Source organism: Saccostrea cucullata, unplaced genomic scaffold (assembly GCF_032062105.1).
Source record: "Saccostrea cucullata isolate Sc308-1 unplaced genomic scaffold, CSIRO_AGI_Scuc_v1 ctg11309, whole genome shotgun sequence".
In the NCBI taxonomy this organism is placed as follows: Eukaryota; Metazoa; Mollusca; class Bivalvia; order Ostreida; family Ostreidae; genus Saccostrea; species Saccostrea cuccullata.
In genome coordinates, this window is record NW_026923397.1 from 1 (window position 1) to 21,266 (window position 21,266).

A 21,266-nucleotide genomic window follows, 5' to 3' on the forward strand; every position below is an offset into this window, starting at 1 on the left:
AGATTTTAAAGATTGCACTAATTTTAGTGGTTTTGGCCCCACCCCCTAGGCCCCAAGGGGGAAGGGACCATGAAATTCATAATTTTTGTTCCCCTTCACCCATAGATGCTATATGTCAAAATTGGTTGAAATTGGTTCAGTGGTTTCAGAGAAGAAGCTGAAAATGTTCAAATGTTAACGCACGACGAACGACGACGGACGAAAACGGATAGCAATAGGTCACCTGAGTTTACTCAGGGACCTAAAAATTGAATCTACCTTTAAACTAAAAGTTTCAAGTTTTCTGACTGATGGTTCTTGAAGAGATTTTTAAATGCTGTAACCAAATTATCTTATATTTAAAATATCTCCCTTTTAACGAGGCCGAGTCTAATTCAAGTGCGCATGACTTTAATTTCATGCAGTCATTTGAGCAACAGTACATGTACACCTTTGCCAAGTATTTTGATTTAAATACAAAAGAAACATTTTCTGTAACCCCTGCTGGTCTGAAAAGTTGATTTTACGACAATAATTAGGGAAAAATGCTGAAATGGCTCTAATGACGTCAACAATTTCCGATTTTGTAACCAATGCATGACGTGAAGAATGACGCATGACTCGCTTGTATGTTCAAGATGTCCATGGTTATTATACTAAAAACTGATGAAATAACATCCAGTGAAACATACCTAGCAATCTAAACATTGCTATTTTTTCCAAAAAATCATATGCACCGATAATTCATATGCATATGGTATAAGTATTTATACCGTAACATGGCAATTTTAGAGGTATTGGGCTTCGAAAAAATAAACTTAAAATTCCTCGACTAATCTAGATGGTCAATTTTTTTTTAAATTCCCAGTTTGGTGACATTTTACTATAACTTTCATCTACTTGAATGAAAAAGAAATCGCTTGGGCAAAAATACAAAAAATATGGGAAAAATGTGTTAATTTGGCACTCTTCCAACTAATTCCCATACGGTCCAATAGTAAAATTTGACAACTTCTGAGATGATTCCCTAAGAAACTGGGATGGTAAACATTCAATTTTTAAATCTTAAAACAATAAATATAACAGTAAAAATTAATTTTCAAAAAATTATCAAAATCCCTCGGGCAGAAATAATTAGACTCGGCCTTGTTAAGAGATGCTGTGGTTCTCTGTCTGGACACATTTGAATCCCCTTCAAACAAGCACTCTTTGTGGCATGTTTGGTTAAAAATCATGCAATGGTCTTTGAGAGAATAAGACAATTTACAGAGAGGTGGATGCTGAACAAAATGTGATCAGAAATTCTATTATTGAGCAATTTGAGTCTCAGCTCAGCAATATCTACAATACACTCTGCAATAAATTTATATCCTGATTTACCATGATAAATATTTGTAAACCTATTATTTCATGTATATGTAATTTAGTATTCTTTGCTTTTAGAATATGAAAATTTTGTATACATACCTTCGTAAAATTAAATTATTAACTTGACTAAATTCCAAACACATAAATCGTCCTCCAGGTTTCAGTACCCTATATGCCTCTGTTAGAACCTAAGGTTTAAAATCAAACAGTTGTTCAGTCTAAGTAACGAGGTCCAAAGCCTTCAATAGATTCATGATTCTTTGCGTAGTCTGTTTTCCATGTTATATTGTAATCTGACCAAATTTGTATGAGGAGTAGTATTTTGAAAATATTTCACAGAAATTTCTACATTTAGAAACCATGGCAACATTGCTCATTGAAATCAAAAAATGGTAAACAGAATTACACATGTATGTATCTTTGTGTTGTTAACTTGTGTGCCAAGTTATTTTCAAAAGAAATTCCAAAAACTGTAGCAGGAGTAGAATTTTGAAAGTATTTTACAGAAATTTATGTTTTTAGTAACCATGGCAACACTGTTCCTCAAAATGAAAAAACAATAAATAGAATTAAGTATCTTAGTGTACTGTCTACTTGTTGTCTCTGACCATTAAAGCTAAAAATGCCCTTACTTTGTCAATGTGGGTACAGTTGCGGATTCCATATGCTATTGAATACGCGTCAAAAGTATTGTCTTCAAAAGGTAAACTCTCTGCATTTCCTTGAACCCAAGAAATACCTATTCATAATTTATAATGAAACAAAAATTCAGGTAATGCTTACAAGAAAGAAAATAAAATTTGTTGCAGCAAGTAAAACATATTATAGCAATATAAGTTGCATTTTTGGAAATTTTATTTTGCTGTAAAAATGTGTTATTATGATAAATTTGAATGTACATGTAACTTAAACCTTTATGATCAACTAGACTAAATTTAAGCAGAACAAAGACTTCTGTATACAATCCAATATACGTTTTTATATAAGAAATCGTTATTGTACAGGACGACAATAATGCAATTTTGATTCAATCAAAGCTTATAAAAATTGTTCTTCCATCGCAAATATGAAAGACACAAGTTTATAACGTTATTTTTTCTGTCATTGGAAATAATTATTTACAATTTTACAACAAAAAATTCCGACATCAAAGTTGCAGCTCATACTACTTTAAAGTGACCACCCCTCCCCCAAAAAGAGAAATACATGTACAGTAAAACATGCTTAAAGCAACAGGCTTTTTATATAATTAATTTACGTTTACAGCAAAGTGATTTATATTTCCTGTGCCTCTAAAATATATTGTGATCTTAACAGATATAACAAATTACATTTGAAACAAAGAAAAATTGTTCCTGATTAGTTCCTGGGACTTCATTACAAGCATGCATTACTGTAAATAGGATGATCTACTTCAGTGATGTAGTAAATAGGTAGTTACTGAAGTATACCAAATGTTCACAATGTTTGATGCTGAGAGCATTAAAAAAAATTATGATGCTTGCAAAGATTGTAATGTTTACCAGACGTGATTCCTGCCTCTTCAGCCCGAGCTTTGCCGACATTAAGCATTTCTTGGTTGATATCACACACTGTCACATGAGATGTGTCCTCTTTATAATCTGATAAATCTACAATGTGTTCATCCTCCTCAGCAAAATCACTGGGAATGGAAAAAGCTCCTGCATTTATACTTGTAGGAATGGTAAAATTTTCATCTGTCACCACTGGTTTTTCATTTTGGGACTGTATGTACTTGAGAAAATCGAAATGCAATATCACCTACAAAATTTTTGTTGTAGAAATAGTTCCAGATTATTTGAAATACATGTAAATGAATATGAAACTGATGAGATTTAAAATATTTTGATGCATGTAACAAAGGCCCATGTGAGAATAACAATGTTTACTTGAGTCACATTGGCCTGCTGTTCCATGAGCAAAACAAAACAAGCATAATACTTGAAGAAAAACATGCATATTGCAAGTTTGCTATATATAGTTAAAGGAATTCGTTATATGGATATAACAAATCATGGACATAGCGAATCAAATTCACAGGTCCCTAGGACTTCGCTATAACCGAGTTTCACTGTATAAAGTAAAATTAAGATATTTGCCTTTTCTTTATTATCTCCCCTTGGAAAAAGCTGCAGGAGTAAAATTTCTTTTATAAATTTACTCATCTTAACCAAAGGTTAAAACTAAAAGCCAGATGACTAAAAATGAACATTTCTCACAGAAAAGTTCACAGTTTTTCCGTTGAGGTAATAACATAGACAAAAAGGAATTTAAAATTAATTTTTAAAAAAATACCTTAGCTGTGTTTGCTTTGGTCCCCAGTTAAGTGTCTTTTAGAATACAGAGAGATGATAAACAAATACACACTATTTTTAAAAGTTCACAATCCTGTAATACCTGTTTGACACAGGCAACATCTAATAACTTGGTCCCTGCCACAGGAGCCATTCTGGGGGTTTGTGAAATGGTTCCATAGACCCTGAATGAAGTAAATCATTCATTAAGTCATACTTAAGAAATTTTACGTAATATGTACATGAATGAAGTAAATATTTTACAATTTCAATTTCTTTATAAGTCAACATGGTCACAATATAATTTTTTTCTATACTCTATTTATTTTTCTCTGTCATCGATAAGCCAATGTGTTAATTTACTTCCATTGACTTTTGAACATTTTTAGATTCTGTCTCTAAAACTGATATTAGCCAATTTTTGTAAGATAGCATTTACAAGCTAAAAAAGGATGGGAAATACGGTATTGTATATCTATCTATGGTCTCTGAAATTCCTGAGGGATGGGACCAAAACCATCAAAATTAATGCATGCAGTCTTAAAAAACTGGAACAACTTTATTTTTACCGGTTCCCAGAAAAAGTGCTAAAATGAATGTCACTAAAGGTGACTTCAGTATATATAGTTCACGTGAGCGATCAAAAAAAATAAAAAATACGAAGTTTTTGGCCTTTTTGACCCCAAAAGTTTAGTTAAAACTTTTGATCTCGTTCTCTGAAAAGATTGATAAATATTGTTTATTCACGGAAAAATTGATAAATCATAATTTCACTGAATGAAGTGCATGCGGTGCAATACTGCCCTCTTTTTCAGACTTAGCCATTCTTAATGGTAAACAAACCAATGAAATGCTGTTGAAGCTGAATTATGGTTTCAAAAATTTTGTAGCAACTGAATTTCCTAAAATCCTAAATGAACATTTTCTAATTCCCTAACAGTCCTTTGCGAGTGGTATGCAAGGAATAAGATGTTATAACGAAATCTCATAGGGCAGATGCTAGACTATCCCTAATGGACTTAATACATGTAGTCTATTTATTATCTCTCGAAGATGTGGGCGTAGGTTTTGCACACCCTAAAAGGCACTTTCAGGACTAATCCTAATCTCTCAGGTGGGTACGAGACTAACCCTAATTAGTCGAATAGTGTGCCCCTAACCCTTATCAGTTGAGTGACGTAAATGTTATGTAATAGTCTAATAGACTATTAATTTTTTTCTCTCCTCCTTCCAATTTGCTCTGATTCCAATGTTGCTGAGAAAGTATGGGTGATTAAGTAAAGTCTACCCAATAATTAATATCACATAGTGTTTGTATCAATATTTAGTTCAATATTCACTGGTCCACAGATGTAATTAAGATTGCTAAGAATTTGGAACCCTTTACCAAAATTAAATGAATATATGGATCCAGTGAATATACATATTTTCAATGGGTACATGAGTACGAGTAGCTCTGCGTGAACATTGTGAATTTTATAGTCCCCATCCAGTCCTGCAGCTAGATGCGAATAAAAATTAATCCAATCTTCAAATTTCCTTTTTTTCACTCTGTATCATCTATAATCACTATACCTAAAAATGATTCTAATGAGCATTGAAACAACATCAACACAAAGAGTCCAACAGATAACGACAATCACAACACAAAGAGTCTGTAAATATATAACTGATAATCTCAACACTTCAACAGAAAAACAATCTCAACACAAAATTTCCAACAGAAAACGCCATCTTCAACACAAAGAGTTATCAGTTTTCACAATGATCAACACAAAGAATATCTATTTAACAGCATCTTGATGATTTATACACTTGAAAGTAAAACATATGGAAAAAAAAGATTTGTATTAAATACAATCTCAACACAAAGGTTTTAAAGATTACGACAATCTCAAAACTAAATGAAAATAATGACAATCACTTTAATTTTACATACATCGGGATCGTAGTACACAGGAGAAAATTTAGAAAGATGGAAAACTCTCACCATGGTGAAAAAGTTACATTTAAAAACTGCCTAAAAAGACTACTTAAAATAACGCATAGAGATGATGTCAACACAAAACTGACATCAACGTTTTGGTTGACGAGCTGATAGCTTTAGATTATTCACAGAAGTTTGTTGATGAAGAGGTACTGAACGTTTGAATTTTCTCAAGCAAAATCCAACAGACACTTGTTATCAATTTATGTACTAAAAGTTAACCAGAAAACGACAATAGTAAAGAGTACAAGATATCAACTTAAACAAATTGTTTAATCCAGCAGAGAATATTACAGTATTTTTTGCAACCAGTGCAGTGTGAAAGTGTATTGTGTACCTAATCTCAGCTAGATTCATTGAGACTTAAAATTTTTAGAACAGAGCCTGAGTCTCTTTCCAATCTTAGATCAGTACCACACAATGTTATTTTGGAAATCTTGTCTGGTTTTTTGACCACTTGTTTCAATCAAAACACAATGAATTTAACTCTCCATCTGTTGCAAGTTTTTATTTAGACATTTTTAACTCCCTTTCACTAAAAATCTTTTGTTTCCTACCTTAAAGACGTACAACACACTGGGGGAGATAACTCTTGCGATTTCAATTGAACGTTTGACGTGACGTCAAATTTAACGTCAAAAATAAAGCGTCAAAACGACGAGTAAAACGATCCCGATGTATATCAATCATGAAAGAAAATTGGGATATGGGGCTTGGCTGTGATTGTGCGTACCATACTTAATCAATAAGTATTTTTTAATTAACCCGATTAAACTCCGTAAAAAGCAAGACATAAAATACCATCCCTTAATGTTTATTTCATTTCATTTCATATACAATAAATTGTATTTTTGATCAAAGCGCAGCATTTTTTTTATTCTGAAAATTTTATTTTACATTGCCGAAATTCTCATTATGTACAATTGGCTATATAACATTCCGATTAATGGTCTTCATTACAATTTGTGCATTTACGATATAAATATTGTTTTTCTTCTTTAATTAAATAAAACAACAATAAATAAACAAAAAACTTTTTACAATGTAAAATCGATGTTGTTCTCAGACCCTTACTGATCAAAGAGGAACAACTCTGAAAATGTAGGAGATGTTTATTTTCCTCCCTTTATTCACGGTTTTCCACAGAATCAGATACATTTACAGCAAGACCTGAAAAATCCGAGAATTGAATACTATAGACCTCATATACACAATGTAAGTATAGAATTGAAAAGAATCATTCATTTGTACTGAAATTATCTGCATTTATGAATATCCTATTGCAGCAAATTGCTTGACTTTCTGTCGCTCAACAATGTCGGTTCGCATTTCCTCGAATCAAAACAAAACGTAGCCTATAAGATTTTTAAAATTATCAATGTGCGATTTGATATAAATTGAAATAGTTGAAGAGTTTAATGTTTGATATTTTGAAGTTAATGTGGACGAATACGGAATTTTCATTATAAATTTAGAAGCAACGACATTGAAAGAATGCGTACAATATCGTGAGGGGTGTACATCTATGCAAATGTCGATGTATCCCCACGGCCACATACTGTCTCGTTTGAAATAATGACATGAAACTACAATTATTCCATTTATATCACGGGAGAGTTGAACAAACACCATTTTTATAAATAAAATTAAAGAAATAATATTAAAAATCAACATATTCAAGTTCAACATAACTTGAATTCGTATCCAGGTTTCATGTGATATGGAATTCATAACACATACATATATGGACTAAAAACTAAAATCCTTCAGTAATTTTTTCCTGATACATATAAAAAAACATTAGGCCTAGTCAATATTTATTCTGCATTCATGAATTTAAAAACTAATGCATACCTCCGGGATTCAAATGACGAAATACCAGTATATTTGCACTGTAAACGACGTTTCGTCAAACGCTAATGGTCTGCGACGCAAAAAAGGAAGGGGTGGGGGTGATAGGGGTATTCAAAAATTGTCTAAAAATCTACATTTAAATACGCTTTCCATATAAGAACTTTTAAATTTGTAAGTTAATATATTTTTGAAACAAAAGCAATATTCCAATTTAATTTTTTTAATGTGTATTTGTAGATTCATATAACAAAGTGATAGACCCCCGTCTGAAAGACGCGCGGGAACGTGATTTATTGAGAAAGGGGGAGGGGTTAATTTTCCGCTATTAAATAAAAACTGGTCGTACAAAAATTATACAAAAAATTATGAAGATTATTTTTACTACCAGCTACCTAAAGGAAGTTTTTTTACCAAAATTAAACGACAGGTTTTTTCACAAAAAAATTTGAATTTGAAAAATACGCAATTTTCAAGGCTTAGATAATTCATAGTTTTTCAGTTTAAGGTCTTTAAAAATTGTTTTGATGATATGTATATCAAAAAGATGACTATGTTTTTGTGTTAAATGGTTAAAGGAATAAGCCAATGAAATTTGACATTTATATCTAACCTGGCTTTTTTGAAAATCAAGGTTTAAGTAGTTCATTGATTAAAAATTTTCTCTCCTTGTAAACAACTAAAGGGGGGTAACTTTTGGAAGTTCCTGTCCAAAAACCACTCGAACGATTTTGTCCAAAATGTGCATACATGCAGTAGATATAGTCATGTACTAAATATACAAAAATAACGAAAATTAAACGACAGGAATTTTTTGGGGTAGGTGTGTTGTACATCCTTAAATAGGTTTCAATTTAACCCAAATTGATTGTTTCATATCACTGACATATTTGTTTTAACCTCCAATGCAGAAGAGGTCCAGCAATAGTCAGAATGATTCAAATTCTTTGCTCTATGGTTCATGTTTACAGGTTGATCAATGTCGGAAACCCATGATCAGTCTTGCTTTTCTTACCTCTTTGAAAAAAAACAAATTAAAACCATACACATACAGTATTGTGCATAGCTACTCTGTTGATTATTGCTAGAGTACATGTGATACCATATGCCCTTCTTGGGCCATCCTTAAAAAAATGTTTGTTTGGAATTGCCGCCTGGGGGTTTTCAGACCCAGGAGGGAGGGAGGGATTTTATTATTTTTTTTTTTTTTAAAAATTGAAGCAAAATTATAAAAAATTAAAACTCAATGAACAGTGGTAATTTCCATTTATTATCCACTTTCTTTTATTTATTAATATTATTTGGTCTGATTTGAAAAAAAAAAGATGTACACAGAACGATACTCAAATATTAATCTCATTTAGATGTTAAGATCTGATCATTTATTAATACTAGTAGTTATATTTCAGCATCAAACTTCTAGTTTATTATAAGAATCTTTATTAAACAATACTTTTATAAGTCTATTTCGTAGTATTTCTCTTTGAAATTTAAGACAACGCTTGCAAACAGTTTAAACCACACAAAATTTCTAAGGAATAGTTGGGATGTTTTGTGGAAAACCGGGAGGGGGTGCTTGGTACTTTCTCGAGTTTTCACCATGCATCAGTTTTAACATTACGTTGCAAAGACTTGTCATACTGACAGATAGTATTTGGGATAAAACGTTTCTGATCCATGTAATTTTTTTAAGTGGGAACTGAACGATCATTTTTTTTCCAACATGACGGACTTAACTTATCAAGTTCAATGAGCAATCTATTATAATAGCTCTTTCCAGGTATCGATGTATCATTCCATTTAATTTTTTATTCACCTTTTATTTTTAAAGAGATGCAAAAATGTTCTGCTCTTCAACACAACGCTTGAGTGTTTCCAACATGGACTGACATTTTGGCGGCTTTTGTCAAATTGCCACCTATAATCGCTATATCATAAATACTATGAAGAAAGCGTTTTATTGACCCGAGTTGTTAAATTAATTTGAGTTCAAACCCGACTTTAAAAACCTATTTCGACGAACGAACTAACTAGTACTAAACAATATAAGACGATAAAAAAAAATATTGTTAATATTTTGCCAATAAAATTTTTTGAGCGGGGGGTATTTTAATGAGGCGGGCGGCAATTCCAAACAAACTATAATTTTATTTTGGCCTTGTTTAAACTCTTTATATGATTCATGCAGATTCAAACAAAGCTCTTCAGCAAACAAGTCTCCAAATATGTAAATGACTAAAATATATAATGTACTGGTATATTAAATGCAAAAATTCTATTTCGTAGGATGCCAACAGCTTAATTTGCCATGTATGCAGAATAATACCAGTTTATGAGGAACAGATATCAGTGAAAGTGTGCCAGATTATACACAGCCTGACGGCAAAACAGCAAGTAAGATTTTTCAGATTATTTATTCACTACAAAAATAATGTTATCAAGCAACTGATGGGGGACAGCATAGTTCTGAGGTAGTTTTCAGTTTTGCAGACCTTTTGAAATTGCCCAAAGACAAACCATAATTTTTTTGTTTAATATTCTCCAAAAATTTTATGAATTTCATCTGCTTCATTGGTGTTTATAGATAAAACTATTATTCAGCATATTCAGGGAAATGGTCTTTGTGATAAGGGGAGACGTATACTATGTATAAAGTAGAATTGCAGTTAAAAATTAACCAGTTGCCCTCGACTTTAACTCAGGAAATAGACTTGCTCTTGGAGAACTGGAATGTTGCTGATTCCTTCAATGATATATTTTTTGATAGCTGTAAGTTTATTTTTGACAGCTGTCACTGGAGGATGAGGTTCTATGGAACGCCACAGATTTCCTGGTGAAGGCGGTACAGAGGATATCCCACTGGGCCACCGCCGAGATTCTCCAGTCACTGGGAGCTGTGGTGTATGAAAATGTGGACAGATTAGCTCAGGTTTATAGGCAGTCAAAATATTCCACTGGAAATGTGATTTGAGTTTTATTTGAACCCACATCACAGTTGATTTTTTGCTTAATTGTTTTAGTTTCATGAAGTGCTACTTGGGCCTCGAGGGGTTCTGATTCCACTGATTAAAGAAGATGCCACCAGTGAGGATATTCTTAAAGGAGCGGTTCAGTGTGTGGAGAACCTGACTTTCAGGTATAGTATCAAAAGCAAAATAGAGCTTCTCTGAAACAGAGAGTGTCAGATGTTCCTCTGTTCATTTGTCTTTCTGTCAGTTGTGTGTCTTGTGATGTCTGTTATCATTTCATTAAGAACAGTTTAACTAATTTTGAAGAGTGTCCAGTGAGGAATATATGGATGACAGATATGCTGCCCTGTGTTTCCAGATTTTATTGGAACTTTTACATAGAGTACCTGTTGCTAACATGGAGCCAGGAACACAGTGCAAGGTACTGTGTAGCAAATGCATTATCCATCACTGAATATAGATTTTCATTTCAGTTTCGCAATAAAAGCTTTTCTCAGTGAAATTTCTTACAGGGTTTAATTGTTTTTGTATACTTTTCCTTTAAACTTCAAAAACAATAAATATAAATTGGTACTCTTTTGTAGATTTTGATTTGCAGTTTGAGAGGGCTACACAATTTGTTGACAGCAACCAAAATAATGCCATCTGAAAACCTGGGACCATTGTTAGCTGGAATTAGGGTTTGTTATTTTGTTAAATCTAGCTATGAATAGCACTGTTATAAAGAAAGATATAAAACTTTATACTTCATCAAAGTAATGTAATATTTGTGGAACTAGTGAATTCTGGATTGGACAAATTTAACATGTAAAATTTATGTAATTTTTAATTAAAAATAATTTTGATGATTTAGATAGATGTATATGCTGGTAAATCTCTTGTCTTTAGGTGTTTATGTTTCATGGTCTGCCTGGTGCTCCAGTGGCTGTACCAGAGAGTCTATACCCCACCCCCCTCAGTCAGTATGACCCCTCCCCATCAAGCCCCACAAAGTCAGAGCCACAGACTAATGACTCCTCAGCAAAGTCTGGAGGCGTTAAAAAGTACAAAAAGAAAAAGGCAAAGAAAGGAGCAGAAACAAATCGGAACACAACCTCAAAATCACCACAGGAGAGGGAGGAGAATGAGAATGATGAAACAGAGATGACAAGAGCTAAAGCTGCAGAGGCAGTATCTTCCAGACCCAACTGGGCAAAAATCAGCAGTTCAGAGTCGGAGTATTCTGACACTGAGGGAGGTCAGACTTCAAGGTTGAGGTCACTGCATGCCAAAGTCAGACAATGTGCCCTGGCTTGTTTGCACACAACGATAAAGGTAAATATTTTTTTAATCTGAACTGCAAACTTTAAATGAGCTTTACTGGTCACCTGTTGTCCATCATCTTTAATTCAGTCCATCAGTCTATCTTTTTGTTTGTTTTCACAATTTGACTTCTCAAAAACAATAGGACCAATTTCTACCATACTTTCCGAAAACCATCTTCTGAATGAAGGGAAATAATTATACCCCCGCTCCGAAGGAGAGGGGGGTATACGGTTTTACCCTTGTGTCTGTCTGTCTGTCCGTGTGTCCATCCGTAACAAATTTTCGTTGCAGTTTTCTCAGCAACTGCTAATCGCAGATTCTTGAAATTTTGACACAATCTTCTCTAAGGCATGCCATATGGTGGGATACATTTTCACTTAAATCCGATATTAACTTCCTGTTTGTCTGTACGTCTGTCCGATTCATACATAACAAATTTTCGGAAGTTTTCTCAGCAACTACTCATCGTAGATGCTTGAAATTTTAGCACAATCTTATCTGAGGCATGCCATATGGTGGGATACATTTTCGCTCAAATCCGATGTCAACTTCCTGTTTGTCTGTGCGTCTCTCCGTTTCATACATAACAAATTTTCGTCGCAGTTTTCTCAGCAACTACTAATTGTAGATGCTTGAAATTTTAACAAAATCTTCTCTGAGGCATGCCATATAGTGGGATACATTTTTGACCAAATCTGATATCAACTTCCTGTTTGTCTGACGGTGCGTCTGTCCATTTCATACATAATAAATCTTTGTCGCAGTTTTCTCATTAGCTGTTCATAGCAGATGCTTGAAATTTTATTACACTCTTTGTTGAGGTATGCCATATGGTGGGATTAATTTTGATATGAATCTGATGTCAACTTCATATTTTTCTGTGCATCTGCCTGTAATTGAACTTGTGTATATTAACATGATAGTGCTTATTTACATCAGAGCGGGGGTATTACTAGTGAGCATTGGCTCACAGATTTCTTGTTTTTTCTTAAAATGAAAGCTCACTCCTTCTTGAGAGGCAGATCATCAAGACAATGCAAAAATCAAGGTGGGTTTCTTCAAAAACTGTCTTCTCAAGAACCGTTGGTCTAGAAGAAGATGGACTCCTTGAAATCATGACCCTGGTGGTAGTTGTCTCCACAGTAGGAGATTACTGATTTATATGGGGAATATGTAGGGAATTCAACAAAAACATCTTTTAAGGAACAGAAAAGGGCCACAATATGGGATCACAATTTTTCTTGTGAATATTAAAGAGTGAAGAAATGAACCTGTTTAATATAATGTAGTTGGTGCTTAGAATATATCTTACAAAGTAATGCTATGATATTTTTTGGTTCTCCTTAACTAGAGCATCAATAAGCGAGTAATGTTTGGATACTGGTCGTCATTCATACCTGACTCCACGGCAGCTGGTAATAGTCCTCAAGTCCACACACTTTTTACCGTCATTCTGAAAGATCCCTCACCAAAGGCAAGTTTTCATTGATATTATAATTTTTTATTATAATGTCTTACAAAATATATCTAAAATTCAAATAACATTAAGGCCATGTACAATGTATAATCAATGACCTATTTTATTCAAGCTACATCAATTTTACTGCCTCTGTTTGCATATGAATAAAAGTACATGTATAAGTACAGTACATGTATTTAAAAGCTACTGAAACTGTAAGTATTTGAATTACTTCCCCTTACAGTGCAGAATGGGAGCTCTTGCAGCTTTGACAGCTCTTATTGATGGCACAAAAACTCTGCTGGCAACTGCTGATGACAGGTAAAGAATAGGCCTAATTAATAACTACTTTGAAATTAAAGTACTATAAGATAAGATAATTTTATTTTCCAATTATGGGCCCAGAAGGCATAAAGGTTTTTTTTTACAATGACAAGATAGAAAGTTCTGAAAGAAAGGTTAGTAAACACACACACACATGTATATATCTGATATAATATATACATGTACATGTACATTATAGATGCAGCAGTTGGGGTTATCAAATCGCTAATTAACATGCGATCAAAATCAATTTATCAATATACATATATACCAGTATAGAAATAAATATGTCTATCACATCATTTATGAAAACTCATGGCATTATGCCTTATTTTGAAGGCTTTATGTAAAATTATGTTTTCAGATGATAATATGAAATTGACATTTTTTTCCCCCCATAATGCATAACTATGAATTCAAGCATGCACATTAGTTTTAATTTATTAAATAAAGTGGAAATAGATGTTGTTATTATTGCTTGATTTTTTTTTCAATGAAGAAATATTTAATTTGATCTTAGTGACCAGAAGTTTGCCACATTTGTTCCTTTTTCGGCTGTATTGGGTTCTACAATAAGAGAGCTCCACCGATGTCTTCTGCTAGCGTTAGTCTCCGAGAATATTCCTCTGACTCTAACACAGCTTATCAAGGTGAGAATTAAACAAAAACCTATACTACATGATATAAAACAGCTCAGGTTAGAGAAGTCAGTTTTATTTATGGACTTTTTTTAGCTCATGAAGGCTCTAGTAAGCTTCTCTGATAAAAGTTTTTCTGTTGTTCATTTGTAAATTAGTTTTTACAATTTTCCCTGCCAGAATCATTGGGCATATTTTAAAAACTTGGCATGGAGTATACTTGGATCAAGAGGATTCATGTTTCTTTAATAGAAAAACCATAATTAGGAAATATATTACAGAAAAATAAAAAAAATTATGCAGAAGCTTTTGGGTATACATGTACATGCAGTTTGAATTTAAGTTTGTTCATATTCTAGTCTCAGGAGTAGGATTGTGCCAGTATTAGAAATCAAATTTTTATGGGAATATTTCTGGAAAAAAACCTTAAAAATCTTTTCAAAAAGAACTGGGGCATGTTACTTGGGGGTAAGGGAGAAATACTATGGGATTAGTTTCACAAACTACAGCAATGTTTGGTATCTACATGTATATAAAAATATACATGCAAAAATAAATGTTTTTTTTCCCAGTTTAATACGTTTATATAAGTATAAAAAAAAATTTGGGGCATCATACTGGGTAAGTTAATTTTGGAGTTATAGCAAGTGAAATTTTAAATGTCATTATCCCTTACACATCTGGCTTTTCTAGACTCCTGTTTCTAGACACCTGTTAGGAAATCTGATGTTCTTGCATTTGAATAGTGCTGATTTACATTGTATAAATACAGTTGTAATATTTGTATATTGTAGTGTGTATCCACCCTGATTACCAATGTACCTTACTCGAGGATGAGACCAGGGCTACTTAGTCGGGTTGTTAAACAAATCAGAAATTTCATTAGCTATAGGGGTAAGTCTGCATGAGTTTCAGAAATATAAATTTCCTAAAACAGTCTATGTTTAGAAATTAAACAAGAGGCCCATGGGCCACATCGCTCACCTGAGTAGCTTTGACCATGCTAGCTGTTCTTTACCAGATTTCCCCCTTGTAATAACCTATTGTGATTCCAAATTATGGCCCCGTCCTACCCCCGGGGGTCATGAATTGAACAATTAAGAATCTACACTACCCCAGGATGCTTCCAAATAAGTTACAGCTTCAATGGCTCAGTGGTTCTTGAGAAGAAGAGTTTTATAGAATTTTCCTATATATTTCTATGTAAAAATTTGATTTTTTTTTGTGGCCCCGCCCAACCCCCAGTCATGATTTGAACAATTTGGAATTTACACTATCCCAGGATGCTTCCACATAAGTTTCAGCTTTTCTGGCCCAGTGGTTTTTGAGAAGAAGATTTTCAAAGATTTTTCCTATATATTTCTATGTAAAACTTTAACCTTCGTTATTGTGGCCTCACCCAACCCCTGGGGGTCACAATTTGTATAATTTAGAATCTACAATATCCCAGGATGCTTCCATGCAAGTTTCAAGCCTTGTGATCCCAATGTGACCTATATGCTAGAAAAAGATTTTTAAAATTTTTCGTATATATTTCTATGTAAAACTTTGTATATTTGCCCCGCCCAGCCCCCGGGGGTCATGATTTGAACAATTTTGAATATATCCCAGGATGCATGACATAAGTTTCAGCTTGACTGGCCCTACATGCTAAAGAAGATTTTTAGAAGTTTTTTCCTATGTATTTCTATGTAAAACTTTATTTGGTATGCTTACAGTCACCAATTAAGGGGTTTCAAATGGCACAATTTTAGAATCTAGGCTACCCAGGATGCTTGCACATAAGTTTCAGCTTTTCTGGCCCACTGGTTCTTGAGAAGAACATTTTAAAGTTTTTTCCTATATATTTCTATAAAACTTGGATTCCCTATTGTGGCCCCGCCCAACCCCCGGGGGCCATGATTTGAACAATTTAGAATCTACACTACCCCAGGATGCTTCCACATAAGTTTCAGCTTTTCTGGCCCAGTGGTTCTTGAGAAGAAGATTTTTTCAAGACCCCACCCTATTTTTGTTTTTTCTTGATTATCTCCCCTTTGGAGGATACTTGGCCCTTCATTTTAACAATTTAAACTCCCCTTCACCCAAGGATGCTTTGTACCAAGTTTGGTTAAAACTGGCCCGTTGGTTTTTGAGAAGAAGTCGAAAATGTGAAAAGTTACGGACGGACAGACGGACGGACAGACGGACGGACAGACGGACGGACGACGGACAAAATATGATCAGAAAAGCAGACTGTAAAATTTCCAGATTTATAGCATAGGAAATGAGTACAAAAAAGTAAAATGGAGTGGGCAGACTTGAGCACACACTAATACCTTTGTTTTTACAGATCCTAATGTGAGAGTGGCTTGCTTGACATGCCTAGGAGCTGTGGCAGCCATACAGCCCCCTCTAATGGAGGTCTGTCACATCATCCAGTCAGGCCGTCCGCACAGTCAGACAAGTGTCAGTCGCGACACCAACCCTCATCTGAGTGGAGACTCGGGAATCAGCAGTGGTAACCAGAGTAACTGTTCTCCTAATGCTGAAGCAGGCATGATGGAGGAGGTCAAGGACATTCAAAACTCATCCCCAGGAATGGGGAGCCCTATGGGTTCATCCTCAGGGGTCCAGACCCCAGTGTTCTCAGACATGAGTCTACAAGCTTCTGCCCACAGTGTATCTTGGCTGGTGAAGTTATGTGTGAGGAACATACTGCCCAGTGTGGGGGAGAACGGAGAACATACGGAGCCTCTACCTGTAAGACTGGAGTCCTTACAAGTCCTAGCTCACCTGGGCAAAGGATACTTCCCAATAATCAGGTAGAAAATGTTACAGGATACAGTGAACTTACCCCAACAGTGTAACATCAAGTTTTCAATATTACATATATATTGTTTATAGGTAATGATATGTAGGTACCCTATTCCACATCACACACGGTCTCAGTCTGAGACACCAATGTCAGCCAGAGGGCCATAGGCCAGAGGAGTGATACAGGGTGTGATATGGAAAGGGGTGTTATTATTACAAACTCAGACTCATACATTTACATGAGCAAATACAAATTTTAATTTAAGAAAATATAACTGGATATTTACCGGTATATGGTAATATTTGTATATTGGAGAAATACAGTATTTAATTTGAGGAGTTACATGTAATTATATTATCTCTATAGAAACAGTCTACCTGTCCTACAAGATCTGATTCTCAAGTGTTATGCTGATCCAGATCCTGTGATTCGTCTTCACACATCAAAGGTAAGAAAGATTGTGTACAATTCTGTATGCTTCATTTATCCGAAAACGTTACATCAGTAATCATGTCAGTTTTACAATAGTATAAAATTAGAATGTGAATGCTTTAAATAAAGGAATAATGAAGTGATGTAAATCTTTAAAATTCAACATACCAGTAAGGCCAATGGTCATAATAAAAAAATTTCCTAGATTCTCTTCGCAGGCAGGTGGCTTTTATTTTATGTTTTTTATTTTTCCCATTTTCCAGATTTTTTATTGACCTGGTCAATTAGTGCAGATTTATCTATAATACCCAAATAAAAGTCAAAGTACAGGTCAATTTATCTCTACCGACACATCATCACCAATCTTTCACAACCATTGACCCTTGTTTAACATATATTACAGAAATTACCATCTTTTCAGCTGTCAAAATCATGCTGACATTCACATGATTTAAAATGAAAAGTGAGTGGTAGTTGAATATCAATCCCAATCAGAATTAAGACGAAGAAAAAAAGAAATGAAAAAATCATGGCAGAGATAAAAAATCGGGGCGGGTTGGGATGAGAATCTAGAAATATTTTTATTATGGCCTGTTTATGCATTTGCATTTGTAAGTATTTTTCAGGGGAGCATTGGGGTGCATGGTCCCTTCCACTTTGAATGTCAACATAATTACATGACCTTGGTATAGCATAGGCTATACAAAGTGAATGTTGTGCAGATTTAATCATGTATAGATGAAAATGTGTTGTATTTTAGCTTGTGGATGATCTGACTCAAGCTCTTCAGAGAGAAGTACAGGCAAGGGATGCAACAGATTCCTCAGGCAGATTAACTCTGCAACAGGTATGTTATAAATAAGATTGAGCTGTATATTTGTAGGTTTTTGACTGAACTTGAGGGAGTATACACACCTGAGTTATTTGCTTGGTAAAGAGGACTTAGGTTGCATGGTCTGAGGCCAAAGGCATACACAAAGCATATTCATAATATAGACTTGTTATACATTTAAATTTCAAAACTGTTCCAACCCATGTTTTTGCAGTATGTAATAAAAAATCCTTTGCAGGTGACAGATTTCTGGATTTCACTGTTGAGTATAGCCATTGCTAACATTCTCCAGTCCGAGCCAAATTGTGCAGTGAAGGCCACCACCTGTGACTGTGCCTCCAACATAGGACCAGAAGTTTACGCTGCCCTACCAGTAAGTAAGAAAAATGTTGATGATGTTACTTTTAATTGATTTTAGCATCAGTATGGAAATGTATTAAATGACATGCACAAATATTTCATTTACATAGAAATACTGATTATAAATGCCATTGAGTTGTTTATATAGATACACATTTTGCTTTGTGCTTGGCTAATTACAAGAATGATAGAGTGTCTAGATTTGATGAAATAAGAGTACTGGTTAGCTAATCCTGACAGTGTATTTGAAATTCAGATTTACATACAGTATATATTTACAAGCTTGTATCTTTCAGATTGACAAAAGGGTGTTGTGCATCACCTTAATTCTGGGATTAACGTCAGATGAAGATAAAATAGTACGATCCTCGGCCCTTAGGACCATTGGAGTGTTTGTACTGTTTCCTTGTCTTAGAGAGGTAAGTCAGTTTAATCTGTCTAGAAGTAAGAACTAAATTTTACAGGGTAAAACAAATTGGCTTTTTGAAGGTGATTTTTTTGTTTTAAGATTCAGTGTTTTTCCATAAATCATAAGGAGTTTGATGATTTTCAAAAGAGATTAAGTACACTACAGTATATTAAGTTTATATTAATGATCTACAGAATTGACAAAATATGTCAGATTTTCATGGATGTTTGATGAAAAATTAATTAAATGTCTTTGGACATACTCAGGTGGTGCAGCTTCTGAATTACTTATTGGATTTTGGATCCTAGGTTTTATTCAAAAGTTATACTTGGGAATATACAAGGGAAGAAATATTTTAAAAACATTAAGAAACAACAATGCTGCTATAAATAAGTCATATTTCTTTCAGTAATTTATTTTCCTTTAATCCCTACTTAGGATGTGTGCTTTGTAGCTGATGCTGCTAATGCTATCTTGATGTCTATGGAGGACACCTGTTTGAATGTCCACTTTAAGACTGCCTGGTCCCTAGCTAACCCCTGTGATGCTCTAGTCTTAAACAAGTAAGGATATAGATCTTATCATAAGCAAGAAAAGAAAGTAGATTGAAACAAGGGGCAATTGTTCTTAATATTTTTCAATGCAGGAGAGATAGGAGGACAGATTTTAACTGCAGAACTGTACAACAGGTCTCTGGTTGAGAAAATCAAGAAAAGAAATCAATAATTATTTTAAAAAAATTTAAAAAAAAATTAACTTCAAAATAACAGTCCTGGCAATTTTCTAATTACATGTATCTTCTGTAGTCTTCCAATGATTGCTCTTCCATTTTGTCTACCATTTGTATTTTTTTCTCATATGATTGTCATGTAGACAGGTGATTTCTAATTTTCCTGACATTATTTATTTGTTTGTAGGATTGATGGTGATAATGACTTCATGAATGACTTCTCTGACATGCTGCTACAGAAGCTGTTTAGTACCTCCATAAAGGCCTGTCAGGACAGTGACAAAGTCAAGTCTAACGCAGTCAGAGCCCTGGGAAATATCCTCAGATATCTACCAATCAGGAGCCTCGGTAGGATTTGGTTTGGAATTTCTGTAAACCATTGGACAATAGCACTTGCATGTTTATTTTTATTGTTAAACATTTATCACTGATTTAAGCTGCACATGTTAATTCTTTATATGGGTTGAATGCAGTTAAAGTAATGATTGTGTTTCTTATTTGTTGTTCATGTATAGAAGAAATTGAAATGATGAGTTGTTGTGTCCATTTCAGGCAAGAGTTCTTTCAGAACATCTGTAGAGGATGGAGTCAAAGCATTAATAAAGAACATCAGCAGTGGAACAATGAAGGTAATATGACATTCCTTCTTATTAGCATTGTTTATAGCTCACCTGAACCACAGATTTGTGATTTTTTTCTGGTCACCTTAGGTCTATCTGTGCATCTGTCCTTCTATTTTCTTTCTACATTTTGACTCATTCTCCAGGAGTACAGGGCCAAATTCAAGCAAAATTTCTTAAATTCATCCCCTTAGAATTAAGGGGATGAAGTTAATTAGGTAGCTCGGTAAACTTAGGTGACCTATTGCTATCCGTTTTCGTCTATCGTCGTGATAAGTGCGTCGCACGTTAACATTTGAACATTTTCAGCTTCTTCTCTGCAACCACTCAACCAATTTCAACCAATTTGGCACAAAGCATCTATGGGTGAAGGGGAACAAAAATTTTGAATTTCATGGTCCCTGCCCCCCTGGGGCCTGGGGGGTGGGGCCAAAACCACTAAAACTAATGCAATCTTTAAAAATCTTCTCCTTTACTCCTGGACATCAAGCAGTCAAACTGTTTGCATGATTGTAATCAGCAATGAGTCCTCTACCAAAATTGTGAAATTCATGGCCCTGGGGTCAGGGGTTCTAGTGCTAGGGCGGGGCTAAATAAGTAGGTAGTGAAAATGCATTATTTACCTGAAAATCTTCTTCCTATTCTCCTGGGTATTAAATAAACTAACTAAGTACATAGTTATGATCAGCAAGAGTGCCTCTACCAAAATTGTGAATTTTATCACCCCAGGGTCAGGGGTTCCGGTGTTAGGGCGGGGCTCTATTGATTATATAATGAAAATACATGAATTCTTTGAAAATCTTCTTCTCTGCTCCTGGGTATTATATAAACTAACTAAGTACATCGTTATGATAAGCAAGAGTGCCACTACCAAAATTGTGAATTTTATGG

General features: G+C 34.2%; 2 protein-coding genes across 2 annotated transcripts; one reads left to right on the top strand and one right to left on the bottom strand.

Annotated features, from left to right (window-relative positions):
* Positions 1–1,446: 1,446 nt before the first annotated feature.
* LOC134263903 (2-methoxy-6-polyprenyl-1,4-benzoquinol methylase, mitochondrial-like) lies at positions 1,447–3,816 on the bottom strand (the record flags this gene model as incomplete). Its single annotated transcript, XM_062746261.1, has 4 exons — positions 3,766–3,816; positions 2,871–3,129; positions 1,980–2,086; positions 1,447–1,535 (listed from the first exon to the last, which is right to left on the bottom strand). Coding segments are annotated over exons 1-4 (506 nt in total), but the record flags the coding sequence as incomplete, so codon positions are not given.
* Positions 3,817–5,697: 1,881 nt separating this feature from the next.
* Positions 5,698–20,393, top strand: LOC134263904 (HEAT repeat-containing protein 6-like). Its single transcript, XM_062746262.1, has 19 exons — positions 5,698–5,798; positions 9,787–9,894; positions 10,289–10,429; positions 10,521–10,636; positions 10,776–10,890; positions 11,054–11,149; positions 11,358–11,783; positions 13,126–13,248; positions 13,478–13,554; positions 14,078–14,207; positions 14,990–15,089; positions 16,528–16,999; positions 17,359–17,440; positions 18,185–18,271; positions 18,495–18,629; positions 18,913–19,035; positions 19,464–19,588; positions 19,943–20,103; positions 20,308–20,393. Exons 5-19 carry the CDS (start codon positions 10,795–10,797, stop codon positions 20,391–20,393), a joined length of 2,319 nt encoding a protein of 772 aa, XP_062602246.1. The 5' UTR covers positions 5,698–5,798; positions 9,787–9,894; positions 10,289–10,429; positions 10,521–10,636; positions 10,776–10,794.
* The last annotated feature ends 873 nt before the right edge of the window (positions 20,394–21,266 follow it).

Excerpts from the sequence above, each read along its gene's own strand:
- LOC134263904 (XM_062746262.1), top strand. The coding sequence starts at position 10,795 with ATGGATGACAGATATGCTGCCCTGTGTTTCCAGATTTTATTGGAACTT. Across the intron at positions 15,090-16,527 it reads AAATTTCATTAGCTATAGGG|ATCCTAATGTGAGAGTGGCT; the intron begins GTAAGTCTGCAT and ends TTGTTTTTACAG. Across the intron at positions 20,104-20,307 it reads TCTACCAATCAGGAGCCTCG|GCAAGAGTTCTTTCAGAACA; the intron begins GTAGGATTTGGT and ends TGTCCATTTCAG.